This window comes from Aedes aegypti, chromosome 2, assembly GCF_002204515.2.
Source record: "Aedes aegypti strain LVP_AGWG chromosome 2, AaegL5.0 Primary Assembly, whole genome shotgun sequence".
Lineage (NCBI taxonomy): Eukaryota > Metazoa > Arthropoda > Insecta > Diptera > Culicidae > Aedes > Aedes aegypti.
Window position 1 is genome coordinate 23,832,721 of NC_035108.1, and position 13,982 is coordinate 23,846,702.

Below are 13,982 nucleotides of genomic sequence, written 5' to 3' on the forward strand. Positions count from 1 at the left end.
CAAGAATCTTGCGATCGATAGGCTCGTGTGCACTCCCCTTGTCTATCGACGCCTTAATGTGGGGTGATGCCAGAACAATACATACAGCTTTCGTACTGCAATACTCGTTCCATCATTCTTAAGGCAAAATGTATGGATTTCTATAGTCCAGTTCGCTAAGTGTAGAATTGATACGCAATAAGAACAAATCAAGAGAATCGTATTCCTTTCACTATTCTAGAGCTTCCCAATATGATGGATGACATGATGGACAGGAATGTTAGATTTCAAAATAGTATTCGTCCACCCAAAAGCGAGATTATCTGTGAAATCTCAAAAATGACAATTCAAAAAGGCCTTTTTCAAGCTTTTTTCAATGGTTTATTAAAAATAATGTACTAGTTCCATGAATCTAATATTTTGATGGTACAGTCAACTTTCGTTCTTTGCGCTAAACCTGTAGCCCACTTAGTGCAAGACTTTGACTGAGGCTGAGTTTCGAGCTGTCAAAAATATTAAACAAAACAAAAACGAAGCTACCAACATTGATAAATTGTGTCTTTTGTCAGAAAATGAAGTTTGCCAATTAAAACGTAACCCACTTAAAGATAGTGCAACGAACGAAATTTGAATGTAGTTGTGGATAATTTCAAGGATTACCACGGTTACTATATTGAGAAGGTGATATATTCCCAAAACTGACTGCTACTTGATGATGTCATTCATATCCATCTCGAACAAATTTGTGAAAAAAATGATCTAGTGGTCCTGATGATATTAGTGTGTTCGTTTGAAATGCAAATATCAAATGCGGGAACACCAAACGCGGTAAGATTTTTACAAGGAAGGCGAAGTCAAAGATACCTTTTCTTTGCTAGGGTGGCGGTGATATGGATCACAGTTGCTAGGTGTCCTTTGATTAGTTTGTGTTACCGCATTTGGAACGCATTTGAACAAGATTTGCTCATCAAACGCAAACAGCAATATATAGTACGATAGAAGTGACGTAACATGTCTACAATCAAATTCGAATTTAAACCAGTAAAGAGCCTGCCTTGTTAATTATTATGCCGTGAGGAATACTTTTTTTTTATTTTCCCTATGCTGGCTGAGATATTTTAGATTATAATTTGGCCTAATGTCACCCTCGACGACAGTAGCTGTAAACTTTGACAGGCACTGGCACCGTTGTTTTCAGTTCTTTCAAAGGAGAGGAAACCAGTGTGTAACAAGTGGTGAGTTACAGCCGTCGGCAGTAACCAGAGGACGGTGTGTCCATCTTTTACTTTTTTGTGATTTCTTCCTTTCGTGACGACAAAAGTCATGCGTGTTGTTTAAATGCGGATGGATGGTGTGGATCAGGAGCGAATAAAAATGATAACAATGTGGCGCTCATTTTAAATCAACATTCAGCGGTGACAGTAACGCAATATTATGTGCAATTCAAACGTAATTCTGAAATTCAAATACAGTCATCTCTCCCTTACTCGATATTTCGTATCTCGATATCGAGTTAGAGAACCATAGTAAAAGTTGGTTTTCATGGCTACCTCGATGGTCCCTTGGATCGCAGTTGCATTGATTTTGTGTTCTGTAACTCGATACCTCCCTAACTCGATGGTCCCTTCAATATCGAGTAAGGGAGAGATGACTGTAATTCGATAATCGCTTTTCGTGGATTTTTCTCGCAGAGTGCAATATTATGAACCAATTGACAATGAGGTCACGCTGCAACTTCTTGGTTGGTTGGTTGATTCTTGGTTATAATCGCACCTGCTGCAAGTTTATAACCATGGCATGTCAATTTTCACAGCCGAAATGCTGCCACAGTGCACTATGGTCCAGGAATCAGTTTTACGCGGAAAGATGCATTTTGAGCTTTAGAATGAAACATTAGACAAAAACGGTCTTCTACAAAGTTGTTTGTATTAGTAAGGTCCTTTGTTTGGTGTTATTGAACATTAGGGTGGACCACATTTTCATAGAAATTGTGTAACTAACTTTCTTATTTGTAGAAATTATACTATACATGCTTCGGCAAAGTTGTAGACCATTAAATTTCAAGCAACTTTGCCAAAAAAAGTTTTTTTATATCTCTTAAATTGACCGATTTAGAGCTATTTTACTACAGTGACATAGGGTGGTCCGAACAAAATTGGTTTTCTGGCTCTAGAGTTTTCAATTCAAATTTCTCATCAAAGTAGTCTATGAAACACTTTTAGAGCTTTGAAAAATGCGTAGTTTGGTGAGTGAAGAAACTCGCTATCTCTTTCCGATTGGGAGTTATTATTGTTTTTCTCTCAAAAACATGCCTACTTCGATTGTGAATATTTCTGATTGGGGCAAACATAAAAAATATCTTTTGACGGCATTCAAAAGACAAAATAAAATTGTATATTATATCAAAAAATTACAAATGTGTTATTTTTGTAACTCTAATAAAATGCCCTTAAAAACAAATGCTTTTAAGCAGAAAAACTTTAATAACTTTTGAACTAAAAAAGATATCATCAATCTTTTTGCATGAAAATTTGCGTTTTGTTAAGTTCTAAAAGTCGTTCATAGACGACTTTGACGAGAAACTAATATTAAAAACACTAGAATTGAAAAACTGATTTTTGTTGGACCACCCTTTGATGATTAGGAAAAAATGCTCTAGATTGGTCAAATTTTGAGCTACAGAAAAACTTTTTTTTGGCAAAGTTGGTCAAAATTCCAAGTTCTACCGCTTTGCCTAAGAGTATATACCAGTATTTTTGCAAATAAAAAAGTTGATTATATGACTTGTGTGAAATTGTGGACCACCCTAGTTTTGAATGACTCAGTATGAAAGCCTACATTTTTATAAACAATTTTGTAGAAGATCATTTTTGTCTAAAATTTTATTTTCATGCTCAAAATGCAAAATAATAAAGAAATACATACTATGAAAATCTTCAAAATAGTTTTAAAGCCCTATCTTTCTTATTTCAGATTTCTCGTCAAAGCGGTCTATGAACGACTTTTAGAACTTAACAAAACGCAAATTTTCATGCAAAAAGATTGATGATATCTTTTTTAGTTCAAAAGTTATTGAAGTTTTTCTGCTTAAAATCATTTGTTTTTAAGGGCCTTTTATTAGAGTTACAAAAATAACACATTTGTAATTTTTTGATATAATATACAATTTTATTTTGTCTTTTGAATGCCGTCAAAAGATATTTTTTATGTTTGCCCCAATCAAAAATATTTACGATCAAAGTAGGCATGTTTTTGAGAGAAAAACAACAATAACTCCCAAACGGAAAGAGATAACGAGTTTCTTCACTCACCAAACTACGCATTTTTCAAAGTTCTAAAAGTGTTTCATAGACTACTTTGATGAGAAATTTGAATTGAAAACTCTAGAGTCAGAAAACCAATTTTGTTCGGACCACCCTATGTCACCGTAGGAAAATAGCTCTAAATCGGTCAATTTAAGAGATATAAAAAAACTTTTTTTGGCAAAGTTGCTTAAAATTTAATGGTCTACAACTTTGCTGAAGCATGTATAGTATAATTTCTACAAATAAGAAAGTTAGTTACACAATTTCTATGAAAATGTGGTCCACCCTAATGTTCAATAACACCAAACTAAGGACCTTACTAATACAAACAACTTTGTAGAAGACCGTTTTTGTCTAATGTTTCATTCTAAAGCTCAAAATTCATCTTTCCGCGTAAAACTGATTCCTGGACCACTGTGCAGTGAGACTTAATACAAAACATATTCAATGGAATAAATGAAAACGAAATTGGGTCCTAAAATGTTTGATGAAATCTTGTTTTTTTTTAGCATGTTATTGCAACTATTTTAGCAATTTTTCCCGCTCATATAACGGCTACATCATATTTAAACTTCAATTTAAAAATTGGGTGCATAAATGCACCTTGACACTTTTGATCATGTTTGACGTTCGCTTAATCGACAAAACCACCACAGGGCTTTTAGTTTTAACACTGGGGTTGTTCCTATCTGACATCTCGGAAGGGACACGGAAAGCAAAATACACCCAAAATTTGTGTTTAAGCCAAGGAGTGTGACAAAATCTAAAAAAAAATGTTTTTTGAAAAACATTAAAAAATTAAGTAAACATGTGTTTTTGGCATAAACTTAAGCGTTTGGCACTAAAATTGGGGCAGGCCTTGAGGACCCTATTAGGCAGCGTTCACACTGACGTAACGCTAAACTGTACAATTTTCGACCCCCTCCCCCTCCGTAACGATCTTTGTATGAAAAATATAAGTGTATGAGTCCCCGAGGAGGAAAGAATAACTCGCAATAACTTATGCATACCATATTTTGGTATCATACCACAATTAGGTATTGTTTAGTTATCAATACCTCATTTTGGTATTCAAATGATAATTGAAAAAAAGTTTAAAACAATTCAAAATACTTCATTTTGGTATTCGATAGCTATTGAGGACTGCTGGAGGTTTTGAACTACTATTGAAAAATTTCACTTTTATATGGAAATCCATCAAACATTATTTAGTTATTACAATACCTGATCTAGTTATCAGCTTGGTATTTGTAGAATATGCAGAAGGTGTTAGTTGAGGTATTTTACCTCTTATGCAGGGCTCATTCATACCTTATTCAAGTTGTAAGTATTGGAAATTATCTGGTACGGAATACCTCAATTTGGTATTCAGTAGTTATTTTCTTCTGCTCGGGTTGCAACATTTGAGCTTACTTCCCATCCTCTTAGAGCGTTACGTGTGGACGGCACCTTAGTCTGCACAAATGAAGTGGCGTTGTGCATTCAATTTGATTCTCTGTTACTGTATGTAACGCTGTTTTCAGTGTAGTCTGTATTTTTCTACATTTGCCCTTTCAATGAGTAGAACATAATGAGTGACGTTTAATTTCAGTCATCGTCAACACATGCGAAAAGTAACCAATACATAAGCTAGTATTTGCACAGTTTTGGATTGCCGAAAAGAACATTTTAGTTGCCGATAAAAGAACAAGTGCCTCGTGACTTTGGCAAAGATAAACAGATGTTTTAGAGAACGAAATAGTGTTTTGTGTATAATAACCAATAAATAAAGAGTGCTCAAGTGTATTTCAGGTGTCTCCTGCTAATTCTTTTGCTTAATTGTTGTGTATAATTGCCTTTTTAAAAGTCCAGGTGCTTAGATTGCCGAGAATACGTAAGTTCCCCTACTTCGAATTTTAAATTTCAACTTGATAGATCGCCAAAATAAATTAATCCTCAATATTATTTGCATGTGAAGCATGATTTGGTGATCCCTTATCGTATGTTCCGAAAAGTGCTATATGAATATTCAATGAATATTATTCATGCATGCTGTGTCAAAGAATTATAATTTATATTTTTATAACAAGCACTGGCATTTCAGCTATCGATTGCGGTTGATAGATTGCCAAATGATTAATTTTGAATGGATATAAAATTTTTCATATTATCAAAAGTCGGTTTTCTGTTTTGAGGTTACTTTGATAATGGAGTATAAATTGATCAAAATTTAATGAACTAACAACGTAACATTTATAGGGCGTTAAATACCTCTAGACGTTTAACGTTATATGGATGTTTCTGACTTATATTACTAAAATGGTTCCAGTTTGAGACCATATGCAAGTTCTGTTATAACTACGCTGTCAAATATAAGTGACGAACTATTCAAAACTACATCAAAGAGTGATTGTAGAACAGATTGTTCGTAAACGTTTCGAAATAGCTAAAGTTGCATCAATATTTAATATTCGTATGTTAAGTCTCAAATGCTCTCGATTCAAATGAAAAAATTTCTGACATGAATTGTCATACTAATATTTTTTACTTTTGCATCTGTTTTGCCTGACTGATTTACAAATACATCTTATTTTTTTATTTGTTTTTTACATGTAAATATTAAAATCGTGTAAGTCTCTAATGAATTTCATCTTGTATTACGAAACGGAGTGTTTTCAACCACGACAATGAAAACGAACAACTCAAGTGAAATCTACATTTATAACATTGAACGCAAATTTACAGATAGGGGGATTAGGGGCATAATGAACACCCGGGCGAAATGGACAGCCCGTCAATCTCTGAGAAAATGCATACTTCATCAAAAGTTATGTGGGCTTCGTAGCCGTGCGGTTAGTGTAACCAGGCATTTAGCCGCATCGTGCTAGGGAGTGTGGGTTCGATTCCCACCTCAGGCTGGTAAACTTTTCGTGAGAAATGTTTCCCGACTGTGCCACGTTGCATGCTAGTCCGTTGTCTATAGTGTGGTGCTTCCTTCAAAGGGCATAAATGCCCACTGGAAGCATTAACGTATCAGTGTCAAAAAGTTCATACACTGCATGAAATCTGTATTGCATTTGAGATGTTTGACGGTAAAAAAAGTATATGTTTTGCTTCAATTGTCCTTTGAAATTTGACTTTTAGTTTTTCTCTGCTTCAAATTGGCATATAAGCAAGCCGGTGGGAGAATCTATTTTTGAGCAAAATATCGAACCCAGAAAGGTTCTTTTTAGCTCTTATGATAGAGATAGAGCCCTTTTACACATCGGAACGACTGATAGACATTAAATGTTTTGGAATCATTAAATTTCATGCAAGTGTTCATTTTGCCCGATATTTTTTTACTATCCTCGTTTTGGACCTAATTTACTGTCTCACTTTTCTGGCATATGATATGACTTTTATTACCACGGATGAATGTAGCACGTCGTACTGATATCAAACTTGAAAACTGGCCGGGAGTAATTTGAAAAAATGTAATTGTATGGTCATAAAACAAGAAGTTGCTTGATGTGCCCAGTATGCCCTGGATTCCCTTATATGAAAACAAATAAGTCTCATGAGATGATTTAAAATGTTTGACCGTTAGTGTATATTACTCTCTATTGTTCAAAATTTCTATAGGTTTGTTGGCTGATAAATGCTATTGAGGTGATTATAAAACTCAGCCTTTGAATGTTCAGGTGCACAAGAATGGAGAATCTGACAACAGTTCGCGTTGGAAATCAATCAAATTACTTGCTTGCTGGTGGTGACCGATGGGATAAATTTTCAACGCGGAGCGCTGTTTGGTTCTCAAGTCTTGTGCTCTTGAAAATTTGTGGTGTGGTTTCGTTCTATAATCACCTTAAGCTATATGTAACGATAATAAGAATAAGTGAATATCCAAAATGTTGTGACTCAGACTCCAGTATCCAAAACTGTGACTTGAGTTCTGCTTCACTCATTTCTGACTGTCGTCTAAATTTAGACTCAATTTGCGTTTCGATACGACAGGCAGTCACGTTTTCATATTATTACGAAGCTACATCATCATCATGTCGAAACAACTAAAAAGTCATGTTCACATTCTCCTCCCGTTCCGTTCTCAATCATCTGTGCACTGTCAAAATTATTATCACGCGATTGTTTGACTTGTACTCATTTGAGGTAAAGTTAGCAGTAATTTCCATTTTATGAGTGTTATGTTCCCCTCAGTTTTCAATAATTTCGACAATCATTTTGATCCTCTACTGGTGGGATTTTAACACATGACTCTCACCAAACTATTGTTATAATATGTCAATCTAAAGTAGGAATATTTAATCTACCTTAAACGAAATTTTAGAGTGCAGAAAGTAAACACATCATTCACTATAGCACAACACACCAAACAATCACGATCGTAACGCATCACTTATTCGTCATCTGCTGCAACCCTTCGAAACCACATTCAGTCGTCATCCTCATCGTCATCATCATTATAATAGTCACCGTCATCATCGAATCCAAACCGCAACCATCATGTTAGCTTTCAATGGAAAACAATAGGTTCAAACTCTGTTAGTTGCCACCTGTTCAAACGCACGACAATTGCGGCTTTGGCTATACGGAGTGTTGCGGGGGTGATGCACAGTATCGGACATGGAGAATGCGCAAAAGTCGTTTTCCTAAACAAAATTGTTGAATTCAGAGAACTATATTCCCGCGATTCTGCTAAATTTTCTGTGACGAATTCAATATTATATAAACTATTGATAACTATTGAAGAAAAATATTGCAGATAGATTGAATTTTGACAAAATATTTATGTAGAAAAACAATCCATTGAATCATCTAGGTCAGCGCTGTTAAATGTCATGAATGTCACCGGACTTTCACAATTGAAAATTGAATTGAAAATGTTTTCTTTTGTGACCATTTCTGAATGATTATCAGTTAGAAATATTTTCTTCTTAAATTATTTCTTATCGAAGTGTACCACAAACATTTGAATTCAACCAAAATATTGACATTTAAAAATACTGATCTACAGGTCTTCAGTGCATTTATAATTTATTACTCGTTGATCGAACTTGCTTGAGACGCCCAGATGATTTGACATTGAGATGCATTTTTTTTTGTCAAAATTCAACCTGTCTGTAATGTTTGAAACTTTAGTTTAACACATAACTTTTTCAATAGTTATGAACTATTGAGGTAGGCCTTTCGAAAACGCTATATTGAGTTTCAATTAGACGTTCAAGCACAGAGATATGGATCAAGCACTTTTGTATATTTATGAAGGGGTGAACTCATACTTTTACACTTTTGTAGCTCGCTGTCCCTTTTGTATGGGAAAACAGCTTTGGTGTATTTTTTATGTCCAATACTGTATGCAGTTCAATTATAACAACACAGAATCTCCGTCCAAAGCACGACAAGCGATGATTGTATATTTATTTAGTTGAGATCAACAGCCGGAACGTGCTTCAGTTCAGAATGACCGACAAAAGCTGACCGTACACAAACTAGGCAGCGAGAAATTTATGTGGGTAAAAAGCTCGCCGAACGACTGAAAGTGAATCCGTATTAACACGCTCGTCGGACAAATGATTCGAATTTTTCATGGAAAATTCATGAATTTTCTCGGCAGCTACGCAGCATGAGAATTCCGCCGGCAGCACGCGATCAAACGATCGTCATCGAGATGGGCCCCGATAATTTGACACACCGTAAAATGTGATAACTTTGCTAGTGTGAATAGCTAACTCACCAAACTCGGTGTAATAACTACAATTTCCTGCTTGTCGAAGAAGCCAAAAGAATACATGGAAGAATGGAATTAATTTGATGTTTGATATTTTGCTCCACACCATTCATTCGATTTTAGAACAAAATATGATTGTCCTCCCAAAATTTGAGCTCATTTGGATGAAAACTGAGACTGTACAAGCCGTACAAAGTGTGTATGGGAATTACTATGGGAAATGCAATCAATTCATTCAATCGGTAATAGTGTTCGTCCATGTACTCTTGATGGTGAGAGCTACACTGAAACTGTTAGGTAAATTTGTCAGCTACAACTTTGTCGAAGATCGTACTGGTCTATCGACTGGTTGTTTCGAAATATAATATGTAAAACTTTGTAGGTAATGGGAATAGAAAAACTAATGTTTTCCACTGAAAAACTAACAAAGTTAGCACGTTTTACGGTACTCGATCAAACAAGCGTGTGCAAGTGCACACAAGCAACACAATGCTTTCTAGAGTTTAAACACTATCTACCGATCTATCTAGCTCTATGTCGAATCCCTCCCGAGAACTTGTGTTTTTATTTCCATTCGGCATGCCTCGTCAATTTATATGCAAACGCTCACTGGACTTATTTAGCTTCGAAAGCCATCGTTTATATGCCCGCTTTAATTGTCAATCGCTTCTGGAAGGAATAATTAGTGCCGATTTGGAGGAAGTTGATTGCCAGCCAAATGGTAAACCAAACCATATCAAGGCGTGACATCCCAAGGGGATATAACTGCCAGTCACCGAGGTTGGTGCACGATCGTGATCGATGGAATCGAACGCATCGACAACCTTGGCGCTTCCTGTGACAACGATCGATCGGCGCGAGTCGGCCTGCATTGCAATTCACTTGCTGTTCCACTTACATGGTGAGTTTAATCGCTTCTACTTTGTTTGTAAGCCAAGAAATAATTTATTTTCGTCTAAATTTAGTATCCAGCTTTAAAGATTCCAACAACTGAATCAACACTGCGCTCTTTATATCTCGCGTATGGTTCACACGACACTGACGCGAGGTGGTACCTATTTTCGTGAGATAAATTTGGTACTGTTCAAAACGGTCTTATCTAATCACAACATGATTGTGGAGTAGGGAGATGATGTGCGAAAATGTATTAAAATTGACTGTTAACTTCTTCTTTCTGGCGTTATATCGGTATTGTAGCATTGTCAGCCATTTTACCTGTGACTTCCTGTATAAATTCTTGATCCTAAAAATTTTCCACTCCTTGATCCCCATTTATTCAATTATTCAGAATACAGGTATTAGTTCATGATATGTTATAATTACGGCACCGATACTGCTACCAGTTTGATAATGATTTCCATACAACCTGGAGGTTAGCCTAATCAAACAGGTGAGGTACTGCTACCGTAGCCACATAACGCCACATTAGCGACAGAGATTGAAACGATCAATGAAATGGTCGATCACGGTGATAGTTCACCGGTGTGTAACGATAATTATACCGCTTGTGCGGCTTCCTGCTTTGATTGCCTCGCTGATCGACTTTCTACAATGATCAGAACAATGTTGTCACATTGCACGGTGCCAGATTTTATCGTGCGATCAACCGTGAACTTGGGTGGTGCAAAAACTTCGCCGTACTGAGACGCATTAGCTCGACAAATCGAATAGGTTGTTCTCCTTTCTACGGAATCAAGTTCATGAGTTCGCGCGTGCTATCGCAGAACCAAATCAAACACGTAAGGATTGCAAATGACTAGATATACTAGGTATACTGGAACTTCAATTTACTAATAAGAGCCGGAGTTAGTTCGTAGAATAAGGGAGTTCGGTTTTTATAACGAGGTTTTTGAGTCTACTTGTAAGAAATTCAACTTTCATCAAGATCCCCGTTTTTGTTAGTGAGTAGAAAAGGTATTCTATTTCATCAAAAACTTCCTTGAATAAATACCTTCAATCTACTTAACTGCCCATAAAGGCATAACTGTTCTATATGGAATTATTAGGCATTGAGAAAACAGCGCTCAAAGTTTGAAGTTTGCATGTTCATACAAATGTACTTATATAATTTTCTAGTAAATTTTCGAATGCAATATTCATTTAGCTCCACCCCATAGAATACTCATTTTGCTAATATTGATCAGTAAAAAATATTAAGTTGAACATAATTCCAGTTTTGCAGTTGCTATTGGGGTTCAATGTCCATATAGAGACTGTTATGCCTTTATTTTTCAATATGGGACTGCACCAACTTCATATTTTTCCACAACACAAATTTTCATATGCCTAGTGAAGTGCATATTAAAACATGAATGTTGCGATTGAAAAATGTGTTGGTTCGAAAATCAAAATGGGACAGTTATGCTTTTATGGCGCTTTTGCTTTTATTACGGAAACGGAGTATTTCATTGATTTGTACGGATGTTCTTGGTCCTCTAAGGACTCCATTGAATATATAGGAGGATATCCCCCAGTACCGGACAGCAGCCAATACCGGACAAAGTCGAAAAATTGAGAAATCATGATCCAATCAAGAGGTTGTATTAAAAGAAAAGAAAGCTATTAAGGAGAGTAATGTTTGCGTAGAATAACACATCCTTGAAATATGCACGCCTTTTTAAGAAAGTTGAGATATTTAAAAATTGTTGAAACGTTGTCGTATCGTCCTAAATTTCAACGTAATAAGTAATTATTTTGCATACGGTAGAATAGTTTGGATCACGCATGCATAATCGAATATAATTAAAATTTGGATGAATGAATGTATTTTGTACCATATTTTAACTAAACGAGATTTAACTACCATTTTGGGCAAGCACTCCTTGTCCCCCAGATTCAAACAGCTTGATTTTTTTTATAATATCCTTGTAATTTTTTCACCGATGTCTCAAAAAAAAAAAAATATATTTCATGGATTCCGTCGGTCATGGTATCAAACATGCAATAAAAATAAGAATAAAGAGCATTCAACACTATTTTCGTCATTTGTGAACGAGGTTTTGTATGGGCATCTGGCAAACTAAGTAAAACTGTTGCAAATGCACTAAATTGACTATGAAATACATTCTTGGAGTAATAACATTAAATGATGTACAAATTATCAGAAATCGAGCCATTTCCAGATTGTGTCCGGTATTGGGAGTCACCTCAATTTGGTACTAGAATACATCGTCAAAATGTAATATCAAAATTCATATTTATATTTTAAAATTTGTTTTTGGATCACATAAAACCATTTTTTTTATTATGATTTAAAGTCCAATACTGGGGGATCTCTCCCTACTTTAGGATCTACAAGCATAACCAGTGGTCCAATGATAGTTTTCAGTGTTGATGCAAAACTCTATGGAATGTTTATCGTACAAACTACAAGCGAAAGCAGTTGTATATAAATCGGCTTTTAATTATTATACAGATTTTTAAACCTTTTTATATGTAAAATTAGTATTACTTCAAAGAACTTCGTACTCCAAGTTATAATTAGTGATTTATTGATAGTTTCTAGTTATGGTACAGCTCTTACCCATTCATACAAGTAAAATGAAATATTAAGTTGGGTTTCACTGATATTCTTAATAGAAGAACTCCATGAAATCTAAGGCATAGACAAGCATAATAAATTCTCGCGTTCAGTATCATAAGGGCGTAACTGCAGTGATCGATTTTCTATTTAGGTAATTACTTGACCGGGCGACTGTATTCGAATGCTATTTTTCACTTAGTAGAAAGTAAAGACAAATTTTTCTAATTTTTTTCATTTTCCTTTTTTATATTTTTTTAAATACGAACTTAAAGTTGAGCGAAGATAGAAATTAAATTTAAAATACATCATGAGAGCGATTACTTTTATATTTTTATTGAACTTTATTTGCTATTTCTACCAAATTCAGTAGTTGCGGAAAACAATTCCATCCCATTCCCCCCCGGTTTTCCGCCATGCATAACAATGATAACAGAACATATTCAAAAATTCGTCAATTATTGGAAGTTTACTTACTCACACACCAGCAAATATGTTGCCAAAGTGTGACCGTGTTGTTGGAATTGCAAAATATTGACATTTGAAAATTATTCTGAACAATTTGTTTGAACTATCGGTTTTTTAGGTCCCAGTTGTCCCAGGGTACCTTATGACATCGTCTATAAATCCTTTATATAGTACTTTTTTTTGATATGTACGGGAGTTCTATATCGATCAAAGATCAAACAATCAACTGAAAGAACATAAACTTTGTAGTTGCTACTCCGTGATCAATCAGAATTAGTGATGTTGCACGGTGAACCTGGGTATTAGCTTGGGTGAGCTTGGGTATTAGCTGTTTACCATCTTCAATGTACAATCATACTACCCTTAATATTTCTAGATTGATAACGGCACCAGCCACTGTAAGGACTGTGTACTAGACACGACACTGAAGACGGCCTTACAGTTGAGGTCGAAATACGCGTATCTGTCAAAGGATACAAACTCTAGTGGAATTAAATGGTATAGTACTACATTCGGTTTTTTAATCTACTTGTTCGAAGTTTGATTTTTGACCAACTTCGCCATGTCGCAACTCGATTCTCAATAGTGCGCATAATGCATACGACGGAGGGCATGGATGCGCACTATAGCGAAGCGACTCGCGACGAAGTTGGTCAAAAATCGAAAGTTGGTTCACCCATTTGTAGTCGTGAAGTATACAGTATACTAGGAAACAGGAGAATCCCCTGCATTTGCCACAGCTACCTTGGAAGTAGGAGTGTTTTGTCAGTGATGGATGAGATATTCGACCGTATGAATACAACTGGTTAGATGTTAAGTCGATTTATTCAATTCTAGCGATAGATAGAACTGATGTTGTTTGCGTCATAATGACGCAGAGATATAGAGAAAGATTGCTGTTAAGAAGAATGTTACTTATCTGAGAAAGGGACGGGCCTGAGATTGAACCCACGACCACTTGCTCGAGAAGCAGAAACGATAGCCATTAGACTACCAACCTTGT

The 13,982-nt window shown here is 35.5% G+C and overlaps 1 protein-coding gene across 2 annotated transcripts in view; it reads right to left on the minus strand.

Moving 5' to 3' along the window:
• Positions 1–13,982, minus strand: part of LOC5578055 (retinol dehydrogenase 11) — a 38,690-nt gene that overhangs the window by 12,719 nt on the left and 11,989 nt on the right. The window contains exon 1 of one of the 2 annotated variants that reach the window (XM_021840269.1): positions 9,890–10,036. The exons of the other annotated variant lie outside the window; for it this stretch is intronic. Within the exon in view, the coding sequence (XP_021695961.1) occupies positions 9,890–9,891 (2 nt within the window). The 5' untranslated portion in view covers positions 9,892–10,036. Of the gene's footprint in view, positions 1–9,889; positions 10,037–13,982 lie in introns of those variants that run through there. 2 annotated transcript variants of the gene reach the window in all.